This window comes from Gallus gallus, chromosome 1 (assembly GCF_016699485.2).
Source record: "Gallus gallus isolate bGalGal1 chromosome 1, bGalGal1.mat.broiler.GRCg7b, whole genome shotgun sequence".
NCBI classification, from domain to species: Eukaryota; Metazoa; Chordata; class Aves; order Galliformes; family Phasianidae; genus Gallus; species Gallus gallus.
This window is the reverse complement of record NC_052532.1, coordinates 176,929,041-176,953,868: the sequence shown is the minus strand read 5'-3', so window position 1 is coordinate 176,953,868 and position 24,828 is coordinate 176,929,041. Positions and strand designations below refer to the sequence as shown.

General features: G+C 39.0%; 1 protein-coding gene across 2 annotated transcripts in view; it reads right to left on the bottom strand.

Annotated features, from left to right (window-relative positions):
• Nucleotides 1-1,834: 1,834 nt before the first annotated feature.
• MTMR6 (myotubularin related protein 6) overlaps nucleotides 1,835-24,828 on the bottom strand; it is a 28,950-nt gene continuing 5,956 nt past the window's right edge. Inside the window, exons 3-14 of one of the 2 annotated variants that reach the window (XM_046914468.1) lie at nucleotides 23,943-24,105; nucleotides 22,617-22,774; nucleotides 21,673-21,801; nucleotides 20,521-20,655; nucleotides 19,181-19,313; nucleotides 14,090-14,199; nucleotides 12,471-12,596; nucleotides 11,162-11,211; nucleotides 10,456-10,656; nucleotides 9,675-9,809; nucleotides 9,472-9,598; nucleotides 1,835-7,475 (exon numbers count right to left, since the gene is read on the bottom strand). In XM_046914468.1, the coding sequence (XP_046770424.1) occupies nucleotides 7,215-7,475; nucleotides 9,472-9,598; nucleotides 9,675-9,809; nucleotides 10,456-10,656; nucleotides 11,162-11,211; nucleotides 12,471-12,596; nucleotides 14,090-14,199; nucleotides 19,181-19,313; nucleotides 20,521-20,655; nucleotides 21,673-21,801; nucleotides 22,617-22,670 (1,461 nt within the window). In that variant the 5' untranslated portion in view covers nucleotides 22,671-22,774; nucleotides 23,943-24,105 and the 3' untranslated portion in view covers nucleotides 1,835-7,214. The remainder of the gene's footprint in view (nucleotides 7,476-9,471; nucleotides 9,599-9,674; nucleotides 9,810-10,455; nucleotides 10,657-11,161; nucleotides 11,212-12,470; nucleotides 12,597-14,089; nucleotides 14,200-19,180; nucleotides 19,314-20,520; nucleotides 20,656-21,672; nucleotides 21,802-22,616; nucleotides 22,775-23,942; nucleotides 24,106-24,828) is intronic. The other variant, XM_417132.8, reaches the window with a different exon arrangement.

Sequence of the window (24,828 nt, the reverse complement as noted above, 5' to 3'; positions counted from 1 at the left end):
CCCATCCAAAGTCAATTCACTACGACTCATTAAAAAGCACTACCAAATTAATATCTACAGAGCTTCACCCAGATGAACCCAGATGATCCAGGCACCAGGAGTGCTCACACTTCTCTCTCGTGACCACTTGGACATCATGAAATAACCTACAAATGCCAGACCATGCCATGCAAAATCCAGCAAGAAAACAAGAAGATATAAAAAAATCAATTCTTCCATCAGCATACTACCAAAATCCAAAATCACTGGAAGCTTCAAGTGGGATCAGGAGACAAAGAAAGAAGGCTCTGGGAGAGTTTCCCCCATTGAAGTGTTCTCACATGAATCTCAGACAAAAGCCGAAGCTATAGCAGGACTGTGCTTTCATGGAGAGGGACTCAGCCAGGCTGCCAGCATTGGAGCTGAGCAGTATTTCTGAAGAGCATCAGCACTGCTGGGCATTCTGAGAACAACCTGCCAGCAGCTGAACCACATTCTTGCAAGAGGACAGCCATCTTTAATGCTTTATCCTCAGGAGCTCCAGGGGATGGAACAGAAACCCAAAGCAAGCAGTAACATTTTTAGAACCACTCTGTCTTGCATCAAAATTCAAAAGCAGCGTGGCCAACATCAAGGCTCTCACTCCACTGCAGTATCAGCCCCTCCTCCCCGAACCCTCTATGGCCATCATGAATGTCAGCAGGGCCAAGTCTATCTCCATCTCTGCCTTTATGGAGCATGCACATAGATGAGCACACGGATGCACTTCGTGTAGCAGTATTGCCGCTGGAGACCAAACCCGCTGACAGATGTTGGGATTGTTGTGGCACATGGTTTAAATGCACTGCTGTGACTTGCAGCAGGTTTGACATTTCCCCTTAATGGAACTATGCAGATTCTCTCAGTGTTGTTCCAGTACTCCAAATGAAGCTACTAGAAAAAAAAAACCCTCCAGCCCTTTAGGTTGCATGCAGCCACAGAAGGAGGGTTCCAGTCTGTAACAAAGATGACAACACTGTCTATAGATTGCAGTGTCCAATGCTCCAGTCCATTTGTTTCCAACTGTACTATGAACAGAAACCATACTGTCAATGCAGATCAAGATGGAGCTCAGTGCAGACTAAGTAGGGCAGTGGCACAGGTTGCCCAGAGAGGTGGTGGGTGCCCCATCTCTGGAGAAACTCAAGGTCAGGCTGGGCAGGGCTCTGAGCAACCTGATGGAGCTGTAGGTGTCCCTGTTCACTGCAGGCAATTGGACCAGGTGGCCTTTAAGAGTCATTCCCAACTCAAACAATTCTTATAATCCATATACTTATCATGGAAAATACAAGCAAAACGCTCCTGCAAGAAGCTTAAGCACTATGTAAGAGCAAGTAGTTCGGAAGAGCTTCATCAAAAACCAGCTGCTATCTTTACTGAAAAAACGCTGTAGTCCCAGTAAGCCTCAGAGCTAAGAATTAAAGAAAATAATTCTAAATATTTAATTGAAAAAAGCTGTTGAGAACAGGGTGGCATTTTCAGACAATCATTCCAATTCGGTACCCTGATTTGCTGGACGTTTGTGAAAGTTTTAATTTGGATTACCAAGATGGAGTACGGTAATGCTGGGTAAACATGCAGAGCTCTCTTCTCCCAGCACCGAGGTTGAGCACAGGATGGTGTCTGTAATTAAAGAGCAATAACACAGGAGGAAGATAAGCCAGTCTCCAAAACCTTCATTCAAGAACCTAATCAATAGGCCAAGTCATTTCTGTACTCCAGTCTGTACCAGATGTTTCACTCATAAAAAGTAACTTTTATTCAATAGATTTAAAGTCTACACACTGCTACTATAAAGGGACTGTTTAATGCTCAATTAGATTCGCAATACTAAGATCATTTTATTTTAAGCTTTATGGATTTTCAAAACATGTACAAATAATATACTCTTTACAAAATCCCATTTACTGCAGTTTCTCCATGAATATCAAGCATCATCCCGGCACACAGGTAAATGACTTTTACAGAGCAATCAACAGTCTTTAGGACAGCCGGTCCTTCCAGACACATCACAATGAAAAGAGTTTTCCTTCCCCATGCCACATCCAGCATTCAAATGATTTTTTTAATAGCCAGGTCTGGAGTTAAAATGAACTGAGTGTGGAAGTCAGGAGGCACTCAGAAGCCCCGGAAGGGAAAACAAGTATTATTTTGCAAGTTTGCTACTTCAGGGGTACACATCCCTGAGAGCCAGAAATACAAACCTGTTTTCTTTGACAGAAAGATGTTTGTCAAGGGGCTTCACCAACAGCTTGTGAGGATAAATGGTAAGATTGAAGAGCAAGAGGAAGACGAAGCAAGCAAGCCAGTGTGGGTGGGTGCAAACATAATGCCAGGTATTGAGGAACAATGCTGTGGGGCAGCCCGGGAAGCACTTCACAAGGGCTGCCTACTTGCCAGAGATATGCAGAGACACAAAGCACGAGATATGTATGCACTAACGTTATCAGTAAGATAGGAAAGATACTACAGTTTATGCCAAAATCTCTAAGTCCACTTGATTATAAACAGTACATAGCTGACCTCAAGAGTTAAACCATAAGCAAGATTAAATGAAATGCTACGCTCCCATTTCAAAGTCAATATCAGGCCATTAACTCCTAGAAGCTAGTAGTCTTTAAAAAAAAACAAACAATAGATGTATATCTATTCTATTGTTTGATGGCAGCACAGAATTACTCAGTTATGTTTACCAGAATAGCTTTTTTAATTCATCTGAATGTGGAAACTGGCCAAGAAGCATGGCCCCAACCTTCTACTTCATGCCCCCGATGCTGCTGGCCATCAGCACAGCTCTGCTGTTTCTGCTTTTGTGAGCCATGTCCCAGCAGGGTGCTGTTCCCTGCTATAGGCTGTCATGGAAGGGCTGACTGCATCCTTCCCTTTAAGCCTATTGTGCATATGGAAGTTGCATCGTTGAATTGATTTTCAGTGCTGTTTAACATGTAGGCAGGTCAAGCCAACTGGACCAAACATCAGCACACCCATGCTGTTCACTGAGGCTGAACCAAAGCTTCAGAGTACTGGAAGGAAACCATGTTACTTTCAGGCTTTTGAAATGTTAAGTCCATTTGAACTGAAAGACTTATCAAGCACCATGCCAAGCAATGCTTAAAGTGCAGCAAAAATGGTGGAAGCAATCAAAGCAGACCAAGCAAGTATAAAGATCTAATCTAACGGGTAAAACAGGTTTCATGACTGCCATCTACAACCGGCGACAGGCTTAGAACCATCAGCAACTAAATACTGAGTCTTAAGAGCAAGCTTTGGGTTCCGACCAAAGGTTGAATCAACGACCAGCAGGGAGGAGTGACCAAGCCTGAAATTGGGTCACCATTAAACCAAATACAAAGCAGTAATGATTCTTATGTGAAGCCCTCACAGTAGCTATACTTGCTCAACAGCAGGGCAGGACTTCAGAGAGAGATGCTAATAGTCCTGTGCTATTTTAACCCAGAATTTAAGTCACTTAAGTAATTTTTCTCAAGAGGTTAGTAGTTAAATCAAGCTAAGCCAGCCCCACTTCCTCTCTTTTGTAAGGGAGCTCAGAGACTGCAGCAACAGTGTATATTCATTGTGTTAGTTTACCAGACTAGGAGCAACAAGTTCCCAGAGCTCAGCTGAGTATTACTGTTTAATAAAAGGCCTTTGGAAAACAGCAGCTACAGAGAAACACATCCCCTTTTCCTGAAAGGCCTTCTCCAGCGTGCTTACAGTAAGTAAGAAACACACCGAACTGTTGCAGCTTGATTCATAATAGCTTTTACCCTACCTGACATTATTTTAGGACATACGTTCCACATAAGATAGAGATGTGCAGTTTTATGGAAGGATCACTTCTCTAAACGAGCTCCAGACTCCAGGCTTTTGCCCTCGATTTAGGTCACTAGTAATTGGGCGTGTGGAAAATGCACAGGCTCAGTGCAGTGTTGCTTAATTAATTTCTTAGTCCGTTGATTTGGCAGCTGTCCTACAAAACAGAACAGTTGGATATTTAAACTTGTATTGAAAGACATGACAGTACGTAGCCACCCAAAAATAACAACTTTCTGTACTAGTGACATAAATATTTTAAATTGCCACAAGTATAACATGAAAGCAGTTTTAGTTGCTCAGGTGAGACTACCAGCTTATCAGTTACAAGGTGCAATTTCTCCTCAATAGTGTTCTATTAGAGAGAAAAAAGTTAAAAAAAATCCAGCAGACTTTACCATGACCTCCTCGTAATGAAGCACAGAATCAACAGGTGCCAAATCCTTGCAGCCAATGAAGCAGAATCAGCCATAGCAAGTTTCTGTCTGGGCCATCATATTCCCACTTGGTCAGTGCAGCAACTATGAAGTTAGAGACACCATTGGAAACAGTTCTGAGCTGTGCTGGGCACCTTCTTGATACTGCAACTGCTCCTGAAACAATATCTGTGATGAAGACAAACTCATCCACTTCACTACAAATCAAAATCCCTTCTCCTCTCAGAAGGTCCCTGCCACAGCCATGCAGCTGACTTCTTGAAGGACACAGCACAGCCCTGCTGAGTCCCGGCCGTCCTGCCAAGCTCTGTGTTGGAGCTCGCTTTGCTGCCATCTATTTACTTCACCGCAGGTCCCATGTGCTTTAAGATAGTTTTGGCTTGAGCCTAGACAGCAAAGGAGAACAGACAGCTGCCTCTCTGCAGGACCATCTCTCACTGCTGACCCTGGGGGTTGAACTGGCAAAGCTGTCGAAGGCTGCTCTACCCAACCACCTTATGTAACTATCACATACTACTGCAGCAGGATGCTTTGAACCACGAAGTACTGTTTGTTGTTGTTTTTTTTTGTTTTTAAATGAAGAAACAGGTTTTGTGCATTTTAAGGCTAACCTAAATGTCAACCATCTTGATTTTTGATATAAAACAAAAAGGCATCCCAGCTGTTTCCTGTAAGTGACCTCTTCCAGTGAGGAAGGCCTGAAGACTGAAATAAGATTCCTTTAAAAGTACTGAAAGCAGATCTTTTTAAAAGCCTTCTATACAGGGGTATCCTCGGATGGTTCTTAAAGTAAAAACCACATACAACAGTATTTGCAAAAAAGCTTAATATAATCTTTTGAGTCCATAAACTCTAAACAATAAATATGAAAACATGTACATGGCACATCAGAGCAGCTAAAAATTAAACAATTACAAATTGGTAACACTTGCCTATATTGTCAGTGACGTTTGTTTCACTAGTGTGGTACAACACAAGCTTAATATACAAGATGTTTTTCAAAGGAAAACCAGAGAGAATCAAGTTGATACAGAAGGTGAAGGGCAGACAACAACTAACAAGGCACAGAAACCTCTCGTTGTAACCCTGTAAGGCACCACTGTGCAAATGTGAAAATCAAAACCTGTAGTGAGAAAAAAAAAAAATCAAAACATGGATAAGGTCGTTCAAATGTGACCATCTCTTTGAGAATAAAAAGACTTCAGGAACATTTATGTACATTTATAGGATTTTAGAAAATAAAACAGAGAAACAGTGACTTACACTCACCAAATACAGGGGTCAGAGTTAAATTTCACCCATACTTCACAAGTGCAACTCAATCACCACCTATACCTGCCCTACTAATAAAGTCCTGCATCTAATCTGGTGCCAAGGGGATAACTGCCAATTATGTTGAGTAATTTTAATAAAAGACACTTCAGGGATTACGGTGAGAATAAACTCATTCTCACATATCACTAAAAAGGATTTAAATCCAAAAGATAAACAACTAGCAGGATTAATCTAGGGATCTTAATACCCAAAGTATTCTTTTGTACATCCACTGAAGATCTGGGCACTGACGTTGTTCTTCTCTGTTCTGTTACCTGCTCAGAAAATCAGTCATGAGATAGAAACTGACAGAAACCTGCTCCCTTACTAAAAGGCTACAGACAGATTAAGTTTACATATGGTAGATTTTCCTTCATTATTTTTTTTTCCCCTCTTACATGTCAGAAAGTCTACTATATTCTGCTAGATGAAGTTTGCCTAACTACGCATCTCCAGACTGTACTGGAATTGCTTAAAAACGCACAGGTTGGACAGGTTTTCACAAGGTAAGAGGGAGCCAATAACTAAAGTTTTCTCTTAAGGAAAGGCTTAGTATGAGGCACTCAGTTTCTCATGAGCTTCAGACACACAAATAGAAGCTTTTTTGTACTTGAGAGCAATGCTAATTGACTATACTTCCAACATTTCCGCTTCCATTCTCGGAACTTGGACAACTGCACAGCACACAGTTAAACAATCTGAATAGTCCAGATCCATTCAGATTCTGGCCAAGTTTTTTCCCCAACGTGTTTTACTCTTTCTTCTACATTCAAGTACTTGCTACAAATCAAAACATTCAAGATCAAGATCAAAACATTCAAACACATGACCTGTAGCTTCAATTATGCTCAACCTACTGAGCTGCAAGAGAACAATATCAGGCCAATCTATATTTTAAACAATAGAGAAGCTGGAAGAAAGAACAATCCTTAGTAATAAGTTAACATTCATATAGCTATTTGCTGAAAGGCTACGCCAGCTTGGGCATGCTTCATTCCCTACGTTCAATCCTGTTTTAAGGAAAGAACACTTAGCGCAAATACAGCATAAACAGAGTCAGGTTACAGACTGCAGTAGTGACAGACACCAGTATTACTGATCTGACAGGTTTAAGGCCAACAATTTATGATTTGAAATATATTAAGCTTTTCCATGGCACTTAATATACTGAATAATAGTACTGGGTGACATTTAGCAGGAATATACGTAATTTCACCATATGTGATGTATACACACACACCTTCAGTTCCCAAAATAGAAAGTTCAAGTTTTCTTGCCCACATAAAATCAATTTGTGAAAGACCAGCTGTGTTTTCCTATACTGAATAAAGGAAGATTACCGTTTTAATTTAGTGCAACTGACTTAAGTCCAAAGACATACCAACCATACCGCTCCTCCATTTTTAGTCACTACTTACCAAGTGTATTTTAAAAGAAATAGAGGCAACTACACTTTTTTATATGCGTATAAAGAACAGCAAACACCTGACAACTAGCATGCTGTTCTAGTCTACGTCAACAAAACTTGCCGATATACAAATCATGTTTTGGTCATGCAGCACAGACCCATCCTCAAAAACAATCTGTCTTTTAACTCAGCCAGTCTAAGACAGAGGAGCACTGTGCCAGATTTCAACAGGTCATCCTGGCCACTCCATACTCCAAGCTGACAATAGCAGGCTCAGCTTTTGAAAGCTCTTCCATGAATTCACTGTAGCGATTGTCTGCTGTGTTGCTGCCCTCTATAGTTCTTACAGCATCATTGAGAGGGATCAAAGGCTGGTCCTTCTTGAAGCACGGCGGGGTTTTCAGCATCACTGGTGCAGGATGAGCAGACTGCTGATGTTCCTTCAGGAGGACTACATCTGACTGCCCACTCTTCCGCTTTATTTTCTGAAATAGAGAATAGTTACTAACAGTAAGCACCACCGATCCACTGATGACATTCTGGCTTGAATGCAGATGAATGCACTTTGCTCACCAACTCAACTTGTGCAGAACCCTTTATTATACACCCTGGACTAGATATGTAACAAGGTAAGCGTTACACCACTGGGTAAACTAACATTTTTCTACAGTTTACAACAGATGCTACAAGCACCGTATGCTTACAAAGAGCAGCTGAGCAGAAGAGAGGAAGTTGTTCATAGTTAGTTCATAGTGAAGGAGAAATACTTTCAGGCTTGTCCCTTGTCTGATTGCTATTAGGACAGGAATACATTTTGGAGTACAAACAGAGGCCTCAGTACTAACAGCAAGCAGGGAGCTTGCAGCAGAAAAGAAGTCTCTTACAGAGAGAAAAAGCAGTGTCACAAGCCCTTATTTCCTTTCCTAAAAACTTCCTACAAGACTTAACTAGAAAGTAGGTAGAAAAAGACTACTCTGAAAGCACAGAGCAAGAGAAGAGGGAAGATCTAGTTAGGGTGTTGGTTTTGATTTTTTAATTCAAACTGTCTCACTCATAACTCAAAGTTTGAAATAGTTCTTTTTTCCTCTTGTTGATGTCTTCATGCTCCATTACAACCTACACTGAATCCAGAAGACTTCACTATTAACACAAACTTTTTTGAAGATGCAGACAGCAGCAGGAATGTCTGTGACAATATTTTAAATTCATTCCGGTGAGAAATGCCCAGGTGAAGTTCACACCTCCCAGCAAGATTCTGGAACAACGAAGTCTCCGTTCTGAATTTTCATCTTGCTTATTTTGCATCCTGCTTCATCCTCAATTTTCACTTTCATTCGTCGATTATGAAACACATTTTAAATAGATAACTAAGACTTGAAATAGAGTTCATTTTAAGAGACCTGAATTCATTATATTAGGGTAGAATTAGTTTCATAAGAACACCCTCCCTTCCCCTGCCCCAACACAGTAAGCAGGAGTTAAGTGTCATCATTTCTAGCAACCAAAAGAAATACAACCCTTATTTCATACTGTGCAGCAGAAGGCAGCAATAACAAACAGTACCCTCAGGGACACAAGCACTAGGGAGCAATAGAAGAGGACAAAAAAACAAACATTAGCTCACCCCTTCTGACAACTGGTGATGGTTTGAGAGGAATGCTATCTCTATCCAGAGACACACTGCTCCCTCAGCTGCTAACACTTCAATGAGGGTAAGGAGGGGCAGACCCAGGGTCCACTCCTTCCAATTACTCAGGTGCATTGCTTGCACTTGAGCTCCCTGGGTTAGCCATGCCTTCTCACCTGGTACTCACTGGTTCAGGCCATGATCTGACAATTCCACTGCACGTACATTAGAAAAGTTTTTGCATTTAAGAGAAATTATTTTGGAGTTTAGCACCTTAACTGGCATAAAACAGCATCAGTTATACACCACTCATTAATCCACAGCAGAATCAGCTGAGATGTTCTGTTCAGTCCTGACTGTTTACTGTAGCAGACCAGCAGTCACAGAAACCTGTCTCTGTGTAATGCTTACTTGCATTTATATCCAGTGCATATATCCCATAGTTAAGGTAACTTAAAGTTCTATGCATCTGCATATGTAGTTAAGGAAAGAAGGACAATGATTAGGGCCTCCTGTTTTAGTAGCTACAGCTGAAATAAAACATTTTTAGCCTATTTAGTTTAGCACCACTGTTTACAGCTATGTTCCACAAATTCAACCTATACTACACCACCTCCAGTCTTGCTTTGGTAGTAGAAGCAGTTTTACAAGTTATTTTGCCTTACCAAATAACTGTATCATGTATTTAAGAGCACAGAAGCATACAGTGAAAAGGTGAATTCAACACTATGTAGAGCAAGGACTGGGACACAGAACAATAACATTCATATAAAAGCTAGCAGCATTACTACAGGCTTTTTACATGAATTTGAAGAACAAATCACAAGTAAATACACTTATTTTGTACTACTTACAGCTTCCAGTTGTTTAATGTCTTCCTCCAGTTGTTTATTTTGTTCACTCATGTCCATGATAAGATCATACACAGACTGCCTGGGATGCATGCTTCGGTCAAACTGATGGTACATATTTCTCCAAAACCTGCATGTAGCAGACAGTTTTAACTATGTGTAACAAACAAAATTGAAGGAAAGTATGGTATGTAGTTCTAACTTACTTGAAATTGAATGACACAGTATTAGGCTCCAAAAGAGTTAGATTCGGAGAAAAACTTGGATTATACAGAGGATTCTGGTATTTCTTTTGTTCATCTAGAAGGAAAGGCCACAGGGAATATGTCTTCTCTTTTAACCTTAAGGCAACAAGAGATCAAATCAAGACACTGACTATAAGTAAAACACAGAAGCTATTCAATACAGTAAATCCATCTTTGATTATTTTTTAAAGAAGTTAAAAGAAAGAATTTAAAGTATTTTAATTCAAAATCTAAAAGTAGAACTTATTTTTGTTCAACATTAGCATATGACAGGAATCAGTTATAGAAGAAATTGTGCTGTGCAAGTTTTTCCTCATTGCAATAAATGCTTTTTAAGTATTTAAAGACGGAAATGAGAGGTTGAAAACTTTCCAGAAGTTTTCCAACTGAAAGCATTGAGACATCGTATCAATACTTCCAAGAGTAATTACTATCAGAAAGGTAAACAATTCTACAGTTGCCTGAAAACAGAATAGGGGAAGCAATGAGGTGATGCTTCCAACTTAAGAATACCCAGGAGTACAATGGAGGGAGAAAGTTGCCTTGACTTCCCCTACAAAAGATGAGCAAGGGATCTCCCACAGCTATATAAAAAAGCATTCAGCATGCAAAAGCATGAAAAGCACTGCTGTTCTTCAGCACCCTTCACAGTGCTGTCTATCCTGCCAGTTCAATTTAGAGAAGATTCACAGAAGTTCTTAGTCTGCCAGAACAAACAAACAGACACAATGCCTCTGCTTACTTCAGTTCTTCTCGTTCTTTTTGGCAGTTTCCAAGGAAGTTCCCAAACTGGCACGAGTGGACATGTTCATGGATCTGAAGGAGGAAAGCTTCATTATACTCAAAGGCTTGTGGGAACTGCTCAGTCAGATTCCACACACTCTCTAAAAACTGAGTGAACACTGGCGAGATCTCTTTTGGATCACCATCCAACTGACAGCACCTGGAACATGAACAGATGCGCTGGTTTAAGTTTGCAGTTGAGAACAAATGCAACTACATTCTTTTAACTACAGCATGTTAATTTGATACGACTCGATTTGGACACTGAAGACCTAACTTTGAAAACTGGACAACTCAACACCCGACGATACAAAGAGCTCTGTTTTTAACTTGCCCTGATCACACACAGCTCCTAAAAAAGTGAGTTATTTCATCATCACAAGTAAGGATAAATGCAAATCCAAACATCTAAGAGCAAGGCAACAGAGACTTATGCCTGCAATAAAACAGCTACTCAATAGGTATTTAATTAAATAACGATCCACAAAGTGCAACGTCTACTGAAAGTAGCTTACTCACTGCAAGCTTTCTAGCAACAATACAGTAGTTTAACATGCACACATTTCTCCTTTTTTTCTTTAATACACATGCCCAAGTATTAAAGCAAAATGCTGTCTTTTTTTGGTTCACTGTATACATTTCTGTGCATTGGAAGAGCAAACTACCTGTCAGAGAACTTGTGCCCGAAAGAAATCCAGTCTTTCTCTATCAAGACCTAGAGGGTAAAAAACACAAAACGTTAATGCAAAGTTGTACTAAGTCTTGCATCCCCGCAGAATTAACCTCACAGGTTATCAATGTACCGTATTTAAAATCCGACTCAATTTAACTACAGTAGGAGTAATTGTGTATCATTTCACAGTTCCTTCATTTCCTGGAAGGTTTTTTCTTTCCTACACGAGATGTGCAAGTTGTATTTCTAAAATTAGTAAGAAGAGCTGAACAGGCTGACAATCAGACACCTACTGTTAGAACTGACATACTTTAAGCACATGAATACTGCACAGTTTCACATCTAAATGGAGTCACATAAATGAATTATCAATTTACAAAAAATTAACTGCTGTGTATGGGAAGAAGTTTAGTATTGCACTCCTGCTATTACAATTTCCATTAAATCACACAGTTACATCTTAACGTTTTATAGCAGTAAAATTGCTAATATCAACACTAGCTTGTTTTATCACTTAGAGGAGCAGAGGACTGATTGCTCATTGCAGAAGGTTTCCCAAAACTTCCAATCAAAAGCGAGGACTAAGGACAAGTAAAATAACTGATTAGATGAGGTCCTTAAAGATTACTGACATTCCCACTATCCATGATTAGTTAATCCACCAATTCCTTCTCACTCTAGCTTTTGCGGCTTGTATTATTTGTGGCAGTTAGTCTGTAATGAATACATGGAATGCAACATGGAATGGAACTGAAGTGTTCCCATAACGCCAAGCCATGTCAAAGACAAAGTCCATCTTCCTACTCTGAAATTTTAAATAACCACACTAAAATCCTTCATTTCTCTCACGAGGAGGATGAAGTACTTTAGGTTGCTCAGATATGTTCAGGTCTCTGTGCTGCTGTGTGGAAGGGATGTCATTCAGATTTTAGTGATGTTGATTTGGGACAAATAATGAAAGTGCATAGCTGCTAGAATTTAGTCTGTCTATCTCATAAGCACTTCAGAATGCCTGCATTTCAGAGGTAAGCTTTTTGTTATTTTAGATCAAAGAGGCAGTTACTGCATTTCCACACGGTGCCTAAAACAATCTGCTATTTGTATTTCAGTCTCTTATATTATTTTAAATGCACAGTGCTTCCCTACTGTAAACTATTTCTAACGCAAATTCTGCAAATATGGTTCCATATTTGTAATTAGAAAAACAAACATCACTTCAGTTACTCTGTGCACTTCCACACAAACATTTTACATTCTTTGATTTAGCAAGAAACAATTCAACAATACAACAGCTTCCTTACCATGAACCCCTTGATTGTTCTGTAATAGGAATCTAACAAGAGAGCTCCAAGAGAACAAACTTGGGACGTCCTATCCCAGCCATCAGAGCAGTGCACCAACACACTCGCGCTCTCAACTGCTATTGCCTGCAAAACATTTGTTTCCTTAGTGAATGCTCTGTTGTTGTGTCTGAACAATGCAAACAAATACATATAAAAGCTGTATTTATTCCGAACTCGCAGCATTGCCTATTTTATATCACAGTGCAAGAAAAATATTATGGGAGGAGTTATTAGCTGCCACCAGAAATCTAGGGATCTCTGCACTGAACTGCAGCAAACTCCCTACTAAAGAAAGGAAATTTACCATCTTCCTTAATAAAGGTAACAGGAACTTCTACAGCTGTTCCCATTTCTCTTTCCACCCCTTATAAAACTAGAAAGATCCTCACAATGAATATTAAGAAAGAAGTTCCCTACACGTTAAATAGGAGACAATTTTGAAACAAACAAAAAGTCAAGGACTAGGAGGAAGCAGTCAGTAGCTTCAGCTAAGAATTTAAATCTTGTTAACCCAAATACGTTAGGATCATCTGATCTTTAAGAGAAGCACCCACTTTTAATTAAGGTATCTTTTGCTACTTCATGTAGGAAAAAAGAGCGTGTCTTTTTTTTTCCTTCCCTTCACATCAAGCCCTCCATGACATAGACAAGCGTTCCTTTAAATTCTTTGCAATCAGTGTAATTTCCTTTCTAAGTGAAGTCAGCATTACCAATTCATCTTCTCTGCAATTACCCCCCCATAAGTCCTATTATTCCAAGTACAGTAAAAGTTTGTTCTACCTTCAAATTGGTTACATAAGTACCTGAAAGAATCCCTTCATCTCCCATTATGGTGACCAAACAGCCTTAAAAAAAATCCCTACATATTATCTAGCATATTTACAATCTCCAACCATAAAGAATCATGGGGGATTTAAAACAGCATATCAGATGCATTATTTATCTGGCGTACTGCGTCAAGGTCTGGGGCCCCCAGCACAAGAATGTTGCAGAGCTCCTGGAACGAGTCCAGAGGAGGCCACTAAGATGATGAGAGGGCTGGAGCACCTCTCCTATGAAGAAAGGTTGAGGGAACTGGGCTTGTTTAACTTGGAGAAGAGTAGGCTTTGGGAAGACCTCATTGTGGCCTTCCAATACATGAAGGGAGTATATAAACTGGAGGGGGAACGCCTGTTTACAAGGGTGGATAGTGACAGGACAAGAGGGAATGGTTTTAAACTGAGACAGGGGAGGTCTAAGTTAGATATTAGGAGGAAGTTTTTCACACAGAGGGTGGTGACGCACTGGAACAGGTTGCCCAAGGAGGCTGTGGATGCCGCATCCCTGGAGGCATTCAAGGCCAGGTTGGATGTGGCTCTGGGCAGCCTGGTCTGGTGGTTGGCAACCCTGCACATAACAGGGGTGTGAAACTAGGTGACCTTTGAGGTCCTTTTCAACCCAGGCCATTCAAAGCAAGCAAGCTATTTCAAGCCATTCCCTCTCTGTGAAGAAAAGAAATTGTATTTGCAGAGATTTATATTTTACACAGTATTATAGCATGTCAACCTGACCTCAAACAAAAGCAGCATACAAAGTACCTTGACTAGGAAGACAGCAGCATCCAACACAGCTTTGATATGACGCAGCCATCCAGAATTCTCCAAACCAGACAAGAAGTCATTGACAGACAAACCCTTCGTGCCACTGACTGAAAGAAAACAAAAGATGAGAAAGCTGTAAGTAGTTGCAGCACATCCTGCAATGGAAAGAGTGCATTCAGCAGTATAAAACTATTTTTCTATGTTCTACACTGATTTGACATCTCTTTTAGAAAACCACCACACTCAAATGATTAAGAGAAAGGCATTACAAAGTATGTTTTTCATCCAGAACTCTACTCCACAGAACTATGAGCAATGACAAGTGATTAGAGTAAGATCTTCATGTGTATCTGACAAACCATTCAAAGTAAATACATTGGTTACCCCCAGCAGGGAGCTATAACCATTATCCTATCAAGAAAAGGGACACAAATGCCAAAGAGCTTCCCAGAAATACTTACAAATTATTACTAGTACTAACAAAGTAACTGAAGCCAAAAAAGAAGTACAGTTTCAAGCAGTCAACGTGTTTCATCACCCCCTCTGCTCTGCCAAGAAGAAGAAAGTAAGTGCAATACAAGGAGGTGGTGATAAACTAAAAACCATGCAGGTTTTGTCTGCCTCCAGAACTTACGTACTACAGTACTGACTGACGTTCACCATTCTCCCACGGTGCACGTCGATCCCACAACAGTAAGACCAACCGAGGGAGAAGAGAAGAACTCACATTAAAGGCAAGCTGCTGCAGTATAGCAGCAAGAGGTGTAGAGGTAGACCAGACATTTTCTCACAGGGATGCTACCATCCCCCTCATTCAGAAATGAGACAGATGACCTCGTCCTTGCAGAACTAGGGGAGGAAATGAGTCAGCAGGGAAAGTCAAGGACAAAATTCCCCAAGTCACTGTGTGATGCAGTTCCATATTCACACAAGCACCCTGATGTAACAAAGACTAAGATCTAAAAAAGAAAAAAAACCAACCAACAATAAAACTGCCTTCTGGAGCTTTCGTGCACCCACATTATGTGTCTTTTAGCTTTCAATTGCACAAGTTTTGGTATACTCCCTATTGCTCAGGAGGACTCATAATGCTAGCTGCTGCTGAATGTTATAACAAAGACAAGTTTCCAAGAAATGATAAATTTCCAAGTAATGCAGCACCTTTTCTAAAGCCCATAGGTCTTCCTTCCTTAACTACAAGAAAAGAGCTAGCAAAGCACAGTACAATGAAATAACAAAACGTTGGCATACTCCTGGATACAAGACCTATAAAATACCAGTAAAATCAGCAAAAACCATGCCAGTTTTCTGTGGTCCCTGAAAAAAATAAAGTAGTATAATTAGGCAAAAGTTTTGCTTCTGAAAGATCCTCCATGTGGAGTGGAGGAATCTGAGAACTAGCAGATACTTTCAAGTTGCTCACACTAACAGTTTGTGAAAAACTCTCTCTACCTGTGTTTCTATATACCTGTTAAACCACAGCAGCACATAAGTAGGTCCACCACTCCAAGATAAAGTAGAAACGTCCCCCAAAAATCTGGAAAGTGAAACATCTGCAGGGAACAGACTGGACAAAGAAGGCAATACCTACAAGCATTATTCATGACTTCACACCCCTACATTCCGCAGCTTAAGGCTTAAAGCCTAAGCAGTTAGCGACAAAATAAACAGGTTGCCAGCCCTCAGTTTGCTTTCACCCAGATACTTCTGTCAAAAATCAGCTTTTGATCAGCATTCTCAGCTTGGAAGAAATACTTCGGTATCTTCTATTTCCAGACTTCTATCATATCATAACTCAAGGTAAAAATAAAAAACACATGCAAAGAACCAATAATTAATTTCCTATTTATGTGAATTAACACAGACATTTAATATTACTAAGGGTGAAACAAAGAAACTGCATTAGCACCTTTGTGCTAAACAATCATTTCCACTCCCTTAAGTTTCCCAAGAGTAAAAGATGGTAAACTACTTAATGATGCCAATAACCTACTTCACAATAACTATTCTTCAAGATAATTTTGGCTATAGGGATCCCATCATAAAGACATGCCCTGCACACACATGGGCCCAAAGGACTATGTTGTTCCATGACACATTTGTCCTTACACTCAGGCTGCAGGGGCATCACAAGGTGACTGAATCCTGCAGTCAGAACCTGGTGACCGAAGCACGGTAAATTAAGATAGCTCATTTTTAAGCAAAGAACCACCCCACCCCATCTAACTTTCAAAACACTTGGTTAATACACTTCCACCATCAACATATATGCAGCAGATCACAACGGTTATTATTTTCCTTCCAAACATATGCTGCTGAACTGCCAATGCAGAAAACTTAATACCTTTTTGCTTATCTGAATTCAAACTTCTCAGACAAGTAATAGCATATTTTCAAATGAATATACAAAGGTCAATTTTTTTGTTTAATAGGACTGCATAGACACAAATGTAGTCTATGCAAAGAATCTTCTATCAGTGTTGTAGAGATAGACAGTTTGCCCATCGGGAGAGTAGTCCTCATGTCCACACTTAAGATGACTGTTTTTGAGAAGCTTTGTTCCACTGTATACAGGACCTTTAAAGCAGCAGCTGAATCAGAAGAACAGACTGAAAAGCCCCCTAACATGCTCCATTAAAGAATGAAGTTGTCGAAGATCCTGTCCTGTACTCCATTTGCAAGCAAATGTCTTCTCAACCCTTTCATTAGATTATGAAGGAAGTCAGGCAGACAAAGAGCTTAGGATCAGAAACACGCTGAAAGAAGAACAGTTGTTTGTTATAAATAAAACCGAGTACAGCCCCAGTTAGAAAGACTTGAAAGAATAGGGTCATTGGTATCACACTGTTGATTAGGGAACGTTCAGTTCAGCATATCTAGAAGAAAGCCCAAACACAGAAGTTAAATGGTACTTTCCTCATTTGAAGTAATGAATCTTTCTCACACAGCATTTCCTTCCTGATCACCTTACTAGCACTCCACTTCTACAGAGGTCTGTAAGGTTACTTACTACATGTCTCTCTAAGTTTTCAAAGTCCTTCCTGCCACTAATGATGCATATTTCATATTTTCCCCAGAATGCATGATTCCATTCCCCTCTTCTCTTCCCTTTCCAGTATCCCAAGAGGTAATCAGTAACAGCATCTTTGCATTAGGAACAGCATTTGAAAGTGTAGAGGAAACGCAGGACAGCCACTCCATCATCTGAAACAGCTCCAGGTTTTAAATTTCCCTGTTGAAAGTAAGCTACTAAAAGACGTCCCTGAAAGTCAACAAGACTTTGTTGAGAAGATTCATGGCGCAATTCAGATTAAACTTCTCTGAATAGGAACTTTGTACAAACACCAGCAACAGAAAACTGCCAGGACATGTTTTGCCTCTACTACTCCTACGTGAAAAGTAGAATTCAATGTATTCAGAGCAACAACAGCAATTGGATTAAGCAATCCAAGAGATCATAAATTTCCAATCATTTGTCTTATTGCTGTTACGTAGGGCTTTCTAAAATCTGAAAACACCTCACTTCACCAATCCCTCAACCTTAAGGCCTAGCATATCTCAAAGAAAGCCTGAAGGGACAAAGATAGCAATGTTCAAAAGTGAAGTGATTTAGCAAGCAAGCTCTTACTGCAAAGTCTGTTTGGTAACAAATACAAATGGAGGAAGCTGGGAAGATAAACTAAAAATACATCTACTTACAGACCAGCTGAACAGAGCTGGAACAACTGTGTCCATTTACCCCAAAACCTGAATTAGAGAACAACTGTAGAACTGTTGAGAGTTTTTTTTGTTGTTATTATTCAATTTACATATTTACATAAACCAATTCTCCACACAAGTTCAAATGCAAAAGATATTCTATCCTTAAGGAAAAGTATTATTAAAGAAAAATACATTGTAAGGATCTGTTGGTAGGATGCTACATCAAGTGGAAACAAAGTCTAAGGCTTTACTGTGAGGCGTATGCTCGTGTATCACTTCATTATGCAGGAGCAGTACCTTAAAATAAACCAACATTTATGAGCTAGTTCTCTGGAACTGAAGAGATTTGCAAGAGAAATAAGGATTACCATATACTTCCAAAAAATTGAAGTTCAGGCTCACACTGCTCATCTTTCCCTTCAATAAAGTATATGCTGGAATAACCACAAAAATACATAATCAAAGCTTGAGTATTATTTCACATAGAATGCCTGAGAAATAGGTTAGCAGTAGACACAGGCTCAGTGAAAATGATGCAAGACCACAGCACTGGCCTGTAAAATTTCTTGACCAACGTAGCCAGAACATCTTCATTAAGAGAGACAAGTGTAAGGCTTCCCCATGGCTGGAAATATAAGGATAATTCTAGAAGGCAAGTGCTTATATAAACACACTATTATTAGCCACACTTGTAAGTCTGACTTCTGCTACTGTACTCTAGTTACAGCATTAATATTCCACCAAGTGTCTTAAATTTGTTTTCAGCTGTTTACCATAGTAAAACATTAAGGAAACTAATTAGAAAAATACCATTAACAGATTTCTGCCTCACTGCTTTCACCATACTGTAAACTGGGTCACCTGTTTCCACCCTCCTCCCCCCCCCCCCCAACATTCTGTAAGATGCATCTACAAGCATAGGAGTGGTTCACCAAGACTAAGGGTTCAAGTTTTGTACAAACCATACAGTTCTGAGTTCTGCACAAGTGCCCCTTGAATAATTAGTGTTCTATAAACAAAGATGCATATTGTGCACACAAACTATTTTATTACAAATATATTCAACATATTCACATACCTGTATGTATATACGCATGTATACTAGGAAAAGAGAGATCTTAACCATAAGCCACTGACACAGTAATTAAGTTCATTCAACATAGGTGCCACTCAGTTCTTTCTTCAATGTAAAACCATTCACTGGGTTTACAGTTTAACAGCAAGGCTTTAAGGTAGTTCACTAACAGAATGGAACACAGTCAGCTGGTGCTAAACATGAAGCTTAGATAAAATGCTGAAATCTCAATGCAGTTTAAACTGTTATTAAGTACGTCAGAATACTTACTTGATTTTCATAAACACTATTATAGTACAGTTAGAACATACCTTCCAGAAGTTTTTGTAAGCTGGATCTCATTACATGAATATTTTCAATTCCAACAAACTGGAACCTAATGTTAGAGTAGTTGTCTTCATTTTCATAGCCCTTCCCAGCAGCTCTGTTTGCCATTGCATTAAGCTAAGAAGAACAAAATCAAAATATTGAAAATCAGCACTCAAAATGTCAAATTAGGGACTAAAATCATGCAATTTCAGTGGAATACACGGGGCAAAAAGCACACAAGAGCACATACAGTGAATCACGTCTAGAAAACTAACAGTTTGTTCAACATTCAAGTATAAGCAAGGCATAGTACACAGAAAGTGAAGTCTACATTCAAAGCTGACATCTGAACAACACATTTGAGATTTTCCTATTCTCTCCTCTGTGTCCCCAGCAGTAAACCTAATAAAAAAAAATTTTCATTCCTAGCTGTTAAAACAGCTTGGATCTCATTCTGACTACTCATTTCTTACATGAGTTTTAAGTATACTATAAATGCACCTCCCTAAAAAAAATAAATCACTAACATACTCAGAATTATAGAATCATACAAAGGCTGCTCCAAAAATAATGCCTCCTATTTTATTATGTTGGCCCATAACATCAGAGGCAGATGTTGGTGGTATGGCAGTAGAGGCTGAACACTCCCACCAATATCCTGTTATATTTTATTGCTGCATCACAGATGGCAGCAGAGGGGCAGGTTGACAAAATGGTGCCTGACACAGAAGTGCATATGAAACAAAAGTGTGTTATTGAATTTCTCTACATGGAAAAAAATGCATTCACTGACATTCATTGACCTTTGCTGAACATTTTTGGAGACCAAATACTGGGTGTGAGTACAGTGAGGTGGTGGGTGGCACATTTCAGCAGTGATAACAGTGTGAGAAGCAAAACACATTCTGGACAGCCGTGCACATATATACATTTTTAAACAAGTGCAGCATGCAGGCTCTTGTTTATCACTGGCCAAAATGCATAGCTAATGGTGGTGCCTACACCGAAAAATAGTGTTTTGTAGCTGAGTGCTATTGTTCCCTTTCTATCTGTTGTAGTTTCCATGAAAATAAATAGGAAGCATTACTTTCGGAGTGACCTACATAGAATCATTTCACTTGGAGAAGACCTTCAAGCTCAAGTCCAACCATCAACTCGATCACGTATACGCATTTTGACTTATTTAAAAAAATCAAGTGCTTAATCACTTGAATATTGATGCTCATCCTTACCTTTAAGGAATAGCCAATATAGTCATATTTAACGTATAACTTAGGAAGATTAAGAGTTATCTCAGTGCTCTAACGTGCAGGAAGAGAGGCTAGTCTGCAGACCTACGTACCTTTGGCCTGGTGTCCATAACGTACATGTAGCGATTTGAAGGATTTGCTTTACTGATTGCTTGCAACATGTGTTCATCTTCCAGGCACCTGGCACTGAAGCCTGAGAGAGGCTGGCTGCATCTGCAAATTGCAGCCTACAATAGGAAACAAATAACAGGTCAACATCAGTTTAATATCAGTAGCTGAAAACACTTCCTGCAAGTTTAAGAAGGTGTCCAAACAATTTTATTTGACAGATAACCATACTGATAGGTATTTCAACCTGCAGCTTTTAAAACAGACAAAACTTCAGGTTTAAATTGTAGGCTTTATCAAAACATTTTTTTCCCCCCACACCTATCCACATGGGCAAGGTATTAGTTCACATAATGAACATTAACTGCAAAAATTCAAAAAGTATAGGCTCAAAAATTAGAAAGAAGCACTTCAGTACCTTAATAAAGCAAATTTATCTTAATAGGAAAAATTACAGTTAGTTTTACTATTTTATGTACGGTTTTATTGTTGCAAGTACATGTTACAGCCTGATGTAGTTTTCACCACATGATTTTTGACAATCTATTACCCTTGTGAGGGTATCAGGCACATTTTCCAATTAGTAATTATTGCAAAATATATCCACTAATTCAATATTTAATTCAAAAATTCTTCAGCTCACCAAGGTGAAAATCCTGCTCTCCCTTCAAAGACACACCTGTCTAGAGGCAGGCAGGAGTTGCTTCATACCACTGTCTACTCAATCTTGCAAAAATCTTACTTTTCACTCTCTAACTCACTTTTCTCCTTGCAAATTACTCCTTAATGGATAAATTATATTCTTTGGAAGGTTTTCTTTCCCCTTGCCCATTCTGACATAACAGACTTCACTCTCAATTTATCAAGAACTTGACAAAAATCTATCTTTAGTTGGTCTTATGTTCAGTTTCTGAAAGCTTTAATAGATTCAACTGATTACTGAAGGATTTCTGTTAAACTGGCTTAGCTTAATTCAGCATCTTGTTAGACACTACTAATGTCAGCCCTACTTAAGGTTATCATGAGTTACACTGTCCTAATTCAAGTCAGTGTACTTACTGATAGTTCAGGGTAAGTAAGCAAGTGTTGAGAAATACTTTTCAGACCACTGACATTAAGAAGAAAACAGACCATACCTTTTTATCTTTATGATAATAGGACAACACTGGGAATCTTCCTTTGCTTCTGAACTTAGAGCTACCAACGATTATGGGTTTGCTTGCAGTTCTGGGAACATAAAGTTCTCTAGGATAGGTTTCACAGATCTGAAAGATACAGGTATATTTGAAACATATACATATATATACACACATATACATACTTATATGTACATATACACATTTATATAAATGTATACACATATAAAAATAAAAGCACAGTACACAGATCTGTAATCATGTACAAAATTCTACACTAGTTTTGTTGCACCCAGTTTTGAGAGCAGTTAAAACTCCAACATAGTTGTCTGTATACTGTAAGCATCTCCAAAGAGAAAATATAGACAAAAAGTTATAAATTAAGGTCAAATTGACAACCAATCACTGCTGAAAAGCACTGCTATACCTACATTCACCTTAAGAATTCAATTTTTTGGTAGAACTATTGAGAATGTGTTCCAAATAAGACATCGAAGCCATTCCCATCATTTTTTAAAGTTGCAGACTACAAAGAAGGACAAAATCCATTCTGGGAAGCAGCTGTAGCACCAGAGCCACCAACTACCACATCCAGCACTGCAGATCCTAAAGTAGAGTCTCACTCAGTTAAGAGAGGAGAGCAAAATTGCAGAGCATCTGAATCACTGGGGCTGGGCTTCAATCAATCAAGTCTACTCAATTCCAAAGAACATACGCATCCATGCAGACATACTCTGAATGAGGCCTTTTAAAATAAACTTGAGTTAGACAGTTGTGAGACTGACTACTGATTAAGGAGTTAATTCTTTCCACCTGGAAGTTCTTTGCTTGTAATGCAAGCCAAGTGAATTCATAGTATTAGAGTGCCTTCTGTTGGACCAGAGCCAGAGAATAAAGCAAAAAACAGATGCAGAGCAGAATATTTTCTCCACTACAACCCTTACCTTATAATCACGATTTGCATCGGACAACTGCCAGTAATCATTTGGCACTCCCATTCTCTTATATTCTTCCGCTAGATCAATAAGCTGCCAGCCTTTGGCTTGCTCAGATTCATTCTGCTTTGGATTATAGGAGAAGGCATACAGCTCTTCATATTTTGCTAAAAGGTGAAGAAAAATAAGATCATGTAATGAGCTGTCCCCCAAAATAGGGGGGTAAACAAGGTAGCACAATTGACAAAGCTTGAATTGAAGAAGAATCAAAGAATGATCTGGGTTGGAAGGGACATTAAAGCCCATTCCATTCCAACCTCCCTGACACAGGCAGGAACACCTCCCACTCAATCACTCGCTCAGGGTCACCACCCAACACCTTCAGAGCCTCTCTGGGCAGCCTGTATGAGTACTCATAACGAAGAATTTCACCCTCATATCTAGTTTGTATTTCCCCTCTTTTGATTTAAAACCATTAAATTTCAGGCTTCATGATTCTGAGACAGAGTTAATAGATAGTTGGCACTTCTAAAATATTTGTTCTGCAGCTTCTGTACAGTTAACAGACAATTCCAGTTAAAGGTAGGTTAGACAAGCCCTCCTGAAAGAACAGGCTTTATTTCAGTAGGGACATCTGTGAAGTCATTAGGGCAAAAGTCACAAAATGAAGACTAATAAAATAGTCTATTATTAGAAAAAGCTTCACAAAAGCTGGAAGGGCAGACACCATCTTTAGAGGTGAAAAAACAAACATAAATCTACTGAACACTAAAAGCAATGCTAAAGTTTTCTTTAAAGTGAAAAAGCTTTCAAAATATTTTCTAGTATTTTTCTAATACACCACTCATGTTACGTATGACAGCATTTTATATTGTTCTAAATATTAAGAAATGTAGACGGTCACACTAAGTGACAGGAGTCTCTATTAAAACTAAATTGATAGTGTTATTTTAGCATCAAAACTTCAGCTTTTCTTTTTTTTTTTTTTAAGTTGCATTAAATCAGTAACATTAGTACCTGTTCAGTAGCATTTAACCTATGGAACACATCAATTTAAAGAGACTATATGTATTTATGTTCATAATTAATGATAACACTTGAAATGCAGAATCTACAGGAATGTTGCATTCTCTTGGACATCAGTGAGCTACAAACACCAGACAGCACAAGTTTCTGAATTTGTGTCCAGATTAATACTTCATTAATAACATCTTTTTAACATATCAAACTTTTTTAATACACATTTCTCAAAAACAAAACCCAAACATGGAATTTTTCTCATCAACTTATTACCCAGGCATATACCACAAAGCCTTTTGCAGCTAGAAATCTCACCTGTTCTTGACAGCTGCAGTAAGGAGTTGTAGATGTCATGACAATCTCTCTCTCTGGGAACAACAAAGTGGACTACTCTGAAGTTCTTACACTGGATGACAAGGGGGCAGCCAGAAGTAGTCAAGGGAAGCTTTTCCACTGCAGCAATGTGATGATGTAATATCTAGGGCATATAAGAACTCACAGTGTTAAGCATGCTGGTGAAAAATGAGAACAGCATACTATATTCAAGATCAAAGATAAGAGAGATTAAGCTTGGCTGAATATGGATTTTGATTAGATTTGTCAATCTTATAAAAAATATATTTAGAAGAATAAACCCAATTCTGGCATTCTTTCCTCATATTCTGAAGTGTCACCTTACATTAAAATACAAAAACAAAACAAAGACATAATATATATCCTTCTGAGTGTAGAAAGCAAGAAGTAGAACTCCACAGGGGTAATTTCTATAGCTCTGCTAACTGAACAGCTTATTTGGACCCCACCTTATTGGATACAAGTTGTTTGACTTCTTTTATATATTATTTTTTTCTGTTATAGAGCTAGAAAAACATGCTTCCTTATGCTTCACAGAATTGTGAAATGAGTCAGAGAAAATAACAACATATGGAAGACAGTGAAAATTTTAGAATTACAATATTTAGCATTGTTTGCCTGCTGGTGCAGTTAACATTTAATATTTTGTGCATCAGTCATCTACTTACATCAGCTTTCTAACATTCAAGCCAAGAGTACAACTTCAAGTCACTCACAGGGATAACAGAAACCTCTCCTGCACTATTATCCATTGTAGACATGACAGTCTTAGCTAAGTGACTTTCAACTACTTTTGCAAAAGACTCACAGGAATGGGTATCTGTGCTAAATCCACAGAAAGTTTGGG